We start from the raw sequence: 6,648 nt of genomic DNA on the forward strand, positions 1-6,648 counted from the left end.
CGGGGGCGGCGGCGGGGCCGGGGGCGCGCCGTCCGCGGTGGATGATGCGCGTCTCCGAGCGGTGGCGCGGGGGGCCGCGCGCGCCGGCCGCCGCCTCCTCGGGCGCGCGCTCGGCCTCGGGCCGCCAGTTGACCGTGGCGCGGTTGCGGATGTTCTGGGCGCGGCTGGCGTAGTTGAGGGTGTTGAGGGTCTCGTCGAAGTCGGAGGAGGAGGGGCTGACGCAGGCGATCATCACCGTCTTGGCGTTCCCGCCTAGCGAGTCTTTGAGGATCCTGAGGACGCCGGGTGGGGGCGCGTCAGGGGCGCCGGAGCGCCAGGACGCGCCCGGCCCCGGGACCCTGATTCGTCGCCCGGGGGGCCTCGGAGCGGTGGGCGGCGCGGCCGGGAAGCCAGAGGGGCCCCATCCCCTCCTCGCCTCGCCTCCCGCCGCCCCCTGACCCCCAGCGGCCGGAGAGGGGCCCCTGCTCCCGTGGGGCCGCAGGCCGCAGGGCCCTCACCGGGTGATCTTGGAGTCCCGGTAGGGGATGTGGCTGCCGCGGCGCTGGGGGTCGCCCAGGGCGCTGATGACGTTGCCCAGCGCCAGGAGGCTGCTGTTGATCTGGATGCTCTCCTTGAGCCGCTCGCCCGTGCTGCCCGTCTTGAGCACCCGCTCCGAGCCTGCCAGGTCCACGAAGTGGAACTTGGAGACCAGCAGCTGGCCCGCGGGGGGTCGCGGCAGGCGGCTGGGGGCGCGCCCCCGCTGCTCCAGGGTCACCGTGAAGACGGTGTGTGAGCGGCTGGACAGGCGGTTGAGGTGTGTGGCGCCCGTGTGCCGCGCCGCGTTGCCCATCTCCAGGAGGCTCAGCACCTCGTCCAGGCCCTCCACGTCCACCTCCTTGACGCCACACAGCACTGAGGACACGCAAGGCTGTGAGCCCAGCGCGGGGGCAGCCCAGGACTGGCCAGGAGGGCAGGCAGAGCAGGGCTAGCCCTTTCCAGCTCTTCCCGACTCAGATGCCCCTTCCCCATGCCTGACAGGCAGGGGCGGGGAGGGTCCTGCCCATCCTGGCTCCGGCCCCAGGGGCTCCCGCTTGCCCGTGCCCACCTTGCACTCTGGGTACAGAAGTATATACCGAACTCAGGGGAGACGGGAGAAAGGAAGGCAAAACCTTCCAGGGCTCGGGTTTCCCAGTTAGGAGGTAGCCCTCCCAGACAGGGGAGCCACCCCTCGGCAGGTGAAGCCGCATCAAGCCACACGTCCCACTCCCAGCCAGTGGAGGCCCCAGGAGCTCCTCACCAACATTTCCGCGGTCATCTTCCCGCAGCTGGATGTCACGGCTGGCGGTGCCCACCTCCAGCAGATCTCGGAACTCCTCCTTATACACTTCCAGGTAGGACACGTGCACCAGACAGTCAAGCAGGTCATTTTCATCGATAAGCTTGAAGGCTTCAGCCATGGCCCGTGGGATGATGCCCTGCTCGTCCTCGTGAAGGGAGGCTGGGGAGACACGGCAGAGCCTCCTGCCACCATGCCTTCAGGGGACATGGCTCGAGGCCCCAGGGCCCCAGCCGGCAGCTGGAGGGCAGGGCTCCAGCGTGAGCGTCGCAGCGGAGGCCAGGACGGCTGGGTAGCCTGAGCCAGACCACGCTCCAGGAAGGTCAGGCGGAATTATGGAACTTCAGAGTTGGCAGCAACCTCTCAAGGTTCGGCCAACCCCTTTCATGAAGTAATAAGCATCCCCTCCACCACATCTCTGCTAGATCATCAGATACCCTTGGCTTGATTACTCCCCGGGTCAGGGAGCTCATTACTATAGTCTACGCTCAGTTAGCTAAAGGACCTGCTAAATTTATCCCAAGGAAGTAATAAGAGGGTGTTCAGAACAGCACTCTTCATAACTTCAAAAGAATGCAAACATCCTAAGAGTCCATCCTACGATCCAATAGGGATCTGGTTAAATAAGTTAACTTATATACACAATGGAATGCCAAGCCACCATTAAAAAATCAGCTTGGGGGGCGCCTGCGTGGCTCAGTCGGTTGAGTGTCCGACTTCAGCTCAGGTCATGATCTCTTGTGGGTTCGAGCCCGTCGGGCTCTGTGCTGCCAGCTCGGAGCCTGGAGCCTGCTCTGTATTCTATGTCTCCCTCTCTCTCTGCCCCTCCCCAGCTCACACTCTGTCGCTCGCTCTCAAAAATAAACATTAATTTTTTTTTAAATTAGCTTGAATATTTAATGATCTAGAGACATGTGTATGATATGTTGTAAGAAAAAAGCAGGCTATAAAAGCACAGGTACAATATAATCCATTTTTTAAAAGGTAAAATGATTTTCTCAGAGAAATCGGAATGGTATCAGGGCGAGTGATTTCTGGAAAGTACCAAATGCTCGTGTTTGTATTTTCCTAATTTTCTACGGCACACCTGTATGCGTTTGTAACCTAAGAGAGAGAACGTTTGTGCTACTTAACGTGGGGCAGTTCCTTCCACTGGCCCAAAGCATCCCTCCCAAACGAACGCTCCAGGGCCTCACTGAACTGCCGGCCCCCTTGCCGGGCAGCAGCCAAACTCGGCTCTTCCAGAACAACCCCCCCTCCCACTACTCTGACTAGAACACGGGTCCCTGAGCCGTGTCAGCCATCCTGACGACCTCCAGAGACCGGCCGACTTGCCCCGCCCTTCCTCCCCCTGAGGTCCCCGGAGCCACACAGTGTGACCCCATCTCTGTGGAGGTGCAAAAGGCTCCCCACGTCAAGGACTCTTCCTTCCCATCCTGGTCTGCCTCCCGACACGGCCGCTCCCACCCGGGGCCGCAGGTCAGATTGGGAGCCCGGCTCGCCTTGGACGGGGGTATGGCAGCAGGAACGCAGGGGCAGAGGTTGGGGAGACTCCACAAGGATGCGGGGCCCCCCGCCGGGTCACTCACCCACACTGGCCTCCCCCATGGTGTACGTCTTCCCGGAGCCCGTCTGACCGTAGGCAAAGACCGTGGCGTTGAAGCCCTCAAAGAAAGCCTCGAGGAGGGGCTGCACGCAGGCCTGGTACACGGCCTCCTGCCCCGTGTCCTCATCCAGCACCACGTGGAAGCCAAAGTGGCGGTCTCGACCAAGGGTGACGCGGCTGTGCCCCGGCTCCACCCCCAGGCAGCTCTGGTGCCCGTGCAGCAGCTCCTTGGGCAGCAGCGGCCGGACCCTCAAGGCCACCCTCACTGGGGCCTCCTCGGCCCCCGGCAGCCTCTGGGCCTCCAGCCCCATGCTGGGGGAGGGCAGCTCCCGGTCCTGTAGAGAGAGGAAGAGGCCCCTGGCCGTCAGCACCTGCAGGTGACCCGGAGCCAGATCCCGGGGCTCCCGGACCTTGGAGACATGGAAGGGAGGGTGCCTGGTGTCCAAATACTGCGAGGGCCACATGCGGTCCTACACGGTAACGCTGCGTGGTTCCCGTCACTGGCAAAAGAAGGCCCCCAACTCCTCCACTTGACTACCAAGGGCTTCCGTGTTCCAGCCGCACCCCTCCCCGGTGACCCCATCTCCTAGAACACGCACGCTCCACCACCACCACATCAGGGAGCCCCTTTCCCTGATACCCACCAGGGTCTCCATCACCTCCGCCCTTGTCCCCTCACACCCCCCTGCCCCGCCTTCTTCAAAAAAGCCAGATCCTTCGAGACCAAACGCCTACCACCACACCTGCCAATTCCATCTCCTAGATATCTCTCAAGTGCACCTGCTTCTCCCCATCTTATTGCCAAAGCCCCGCTCCCCGCCACTGACATCTCCACAGGATGGCCGTGACCAGCTTCCTCACTGTTCTGTCTCCAACGCAGCAACCAGGAGCATCTTTCAAAACTGCAAATGCAATCATGTTACCCTCCTGCTGACACTCTCCCAAGAGAGGCTCCCCACCGCCATCCAAACTTTAACAGCCCTGCCTACCTTGTCTGCTCCCCTCCTGCACCCCACCCCGTGTTGCCCAAGGCTTCTCATTTCTCTGGTCTTGGACTGGCCCCCTCTCCCTCAGGGAGCCAGGGAAGCGCCTCTGCTCCGTGTCCGCACCGCGGCGCACACACGACGCCCGGTGACGCTCCCACCCGCCACTGGCCACTCTGTAGCAGAGGGAGCTGGGAGGCAGGGACCCTGCGTCTCCCTTCCTGCTGGATCTCCACCGCCCAGCACAAGGTCGGACGCTTAGTAGCTGCCCAACAGTGATGATGAAACTGCATCCAAAAAACTCTCCCCGTCCCCGTTCTCTTCTCATCACGGTCCACACCGCCTCCTACCCACCCGGCCCGCGGCACTTGGTTTGTCACTACTGAACTTCTCTGAGCACACGTAACGGTTCGTCCCTTCCCTCATTCAATCCTCCAGTCCCTTGCTGGGTGCCGGGCCCTGGGGATACAGCGGTAACTATCGCGCAATACAGTGGGCGCCTCGGCTCGCCCCGCACCCTGAGCTCTTCCAGCGCTCGGGACACAGAACTCCGCGCACCCAAGGCTCCGGGACAACTGCACGGGTGCGGTCTGGCGCGAGAGGAGGCGGGCACGCGATAGGATCTCTCGGAGTTTGGGAAAGTGATTACACATGCGGGCCCGACTCTCCCAGCGTCGGCGCTCGCCCCTGCCGGCCAGGCCCGGGATGCTGGCCTCAGGCCCCCGATTTAGGGAAGGGGGCGCTTCCGCCCGCTCAAGGAGGGGCCTCCACGAGGCTGATATGCAAGGATCGGGGCTCCTCGTGCTCGGTCCAGTGCTCCCCAAGTGCCGGCTCCCGCTGCCACCCGGCCCAGGCCTGCGCAGGGAGGGGGCGAGCGCGCGCCCCCCCCCCCTCCTCGACCTCCACCCCTCCCGGGCCCAAACCCACCTGCTCGGGTGGGAGCACAGTCCCCCAGGGGTGCAGTCAGACTCCGAGCCTCCGCGCGGCGCGCTCCGATGCCGTCATCGGGACCCCCGCCCCCCGAAACATCCCGCCCCTCGCCCGCAGCTCCGCCCGCCTGGGAGCTCGGGGGCGGAGGCGCGAGCCGGGCGGCGCCGTGGAGTCGGTCCGCAGACAGGGCGGGGTCAGGGCTGGAGGGGCGGGGATTGGGCGGGGCCTTGTCCGAGGGCGCGGCAGGGGTGTGGGGCGGCCAATCGGGTTGCCGGAGCCGCGCTCTGATTCCAGCGCAGACTTGCCGAATTCTGGGGTCGCGGCGACCACCAAGGCGGGCCTGATTCTCCGAGCGGGAGAAGCCCGCCTGCTCATGCAATCTTACAACGCAAGTTGCAACAGGTGAGAAGACGAAAACTAACCAGGAGACTTTTTCGCTCCGCGAGGGGAGAGTGGATTTTCCAACTCTCGATTCTGAGTAACAGTTGGACTAAAGATAAGCTACTATTTGTTCATTAACTGATTCGTTCAGGTGCAGACCTGATCTCCTCCCGCCATGGCTGCCCCTCGATCCCAGCACTGCCGACGCCCCCTGAAAGCTCAGCAAATCTCTCCCTTCCCCATCCTCGGGAAGCCTCCGCCCCGCTTTTATCCCTGATTTCACGACCCCTTCTCTAAAGCTGAGAAGGATCCATCCCCCTCCCCCATGAGATTCTGGAGATTGGGCTGGGGGCCCACTCCACCCTGTGTGAACGGGCCCTGGCTGCACCTTCTGCACTCACACTGGAAACAATCGTTGCTGGGGCCCTGCTCTGCCAAGGCCCAGAGTGACCCAGACAGGGGGTGGATGGGTGAAGCCCCCAGAGAGCTGCTACTCAGGCCTTCTAGCATGCCAGAGAGCAGGATGGAGCTGCCTCCGGGGGAGCCTCACCCAGGACAGGCCCTGACAAGGCCTGGCCCCACAGCGCTGGCTTGTAAGCCCCCAGTTTATAATGAGCAGGGGAACCACTGGTCTGCTGGTAGACCGCACTGGCACCCAGCCTCCGGTGCTGGATGGACAGCTGCCCCTGAAAGAGGCCACTGGGAGGTGAGGTTTGCTGTGGGGTTCTTAGCCAACCTCTCCAGTTAGGGAGCTTATGCTGAGTGAACAGCTCAAGGGAACCTTGCAGAGGTGTTGTTCATCCTGCATCTACCTGGGCAGGTGCTACCCGAGGCACTGCCCCCAAACAGCCCTTCCAGTGTGCCCCCCACCATCCATCCCATCACTCAAGCCGTCCTTGTCTCCTCCTCTTCTCTTGTCCAGGACTGAGCCCCTCCTTCCCCTCCTCTGTAGCTTCCAGTCCAGGCAAAACTCTTTGTCCTCTACGCCCTGGCCACCCAAGCCGCCACTATCCCTCACCTGGACCCCTGCAGAGCCTCCTCCCTGGTCTCCCTCCCATCTCTGTAATACCTGCCAGTTAAAATTATATTAACAGGGGCACTTGGGTTAAGCATCCGATTTCAGCTCAGGTCATGATCTCACGGTTTGTGAGTTCGAGCCCCGCATGGGGCTCTGTGCTGACAGCTCGAAGCCTGGAGCCTGCATCGGATTCTGTGTCTCCCTCTCTCTGTCCTTCCCCCTGCTCGTTCTCTGTCTCTCAAAAAAAAAAAAAAAAAAAAAAAAAAAAAAAAAAAAAGAATAAACATTAAAAAAAATTTTTAAATACACATTTTAAAAGTTTTTTAAAAATAATAGAGTCCAGGGGCGCCTGGGTGGCGCAGTCGGTTAAGCGTCCGACTTCAGCCAGGTCACGATCTCACGGTCCGTGAGTTCG

General features: G+C 61.9%; 1 protein-coding gene across 1 annotated transcript in view; it reads right to left on the bottom strand.

Annotated features, from left to right (window-relative positions):
• KIF7 (kinesin family member 7) overlaps positions 1–4,931 on the bottom strand; it is a 26,789-nt gene extending 21,858 nt beyond the window's left edge. The window contains exons 1-5 of the mRNA XM_049614179.1: positions 4,832–4,931; positions 2,905–3,256; positions 1,277–1,477; positions 498–891; positions 30–272 (exon numbers count right to left, since the gene is read on the bottom strand). Of these exons, the coding sequence (XP_049470136.1) occupies positions 30–272; positions 498–891; positions 1,277–1,477; positions 2,905–3,232 (1,166 nt within the window). The 5' untranslated portion in view covers positions 3,233–3,256; positions 4,832–4,931. The remainder of the gene's footprint in view (positions 1–29; positions 273–497; positions 892–1,276; positions 1,478–2,904; positions 3,257–4,831) is intronic.
• Positions 4,932–6,648: the final 1,717 nt, after the last annotated feature.

Source organism: Panthera uncia (assembly GCF_023721935.1).
Source record: "Panthera uncia isolate 11264 chromosome B3 unlocalized genomic scaffold, Puncia_PCG_1.0 HiC_scaffold_2, whole genome shotgun sequence".
In the NCBI taxonomy this organism is placed as follows: domain Eukaryota; kingdom Metazoa; phylum Chordata; class Mammalia; order Carnivora; family Felidae; genus Panthera; species Panthera uncia.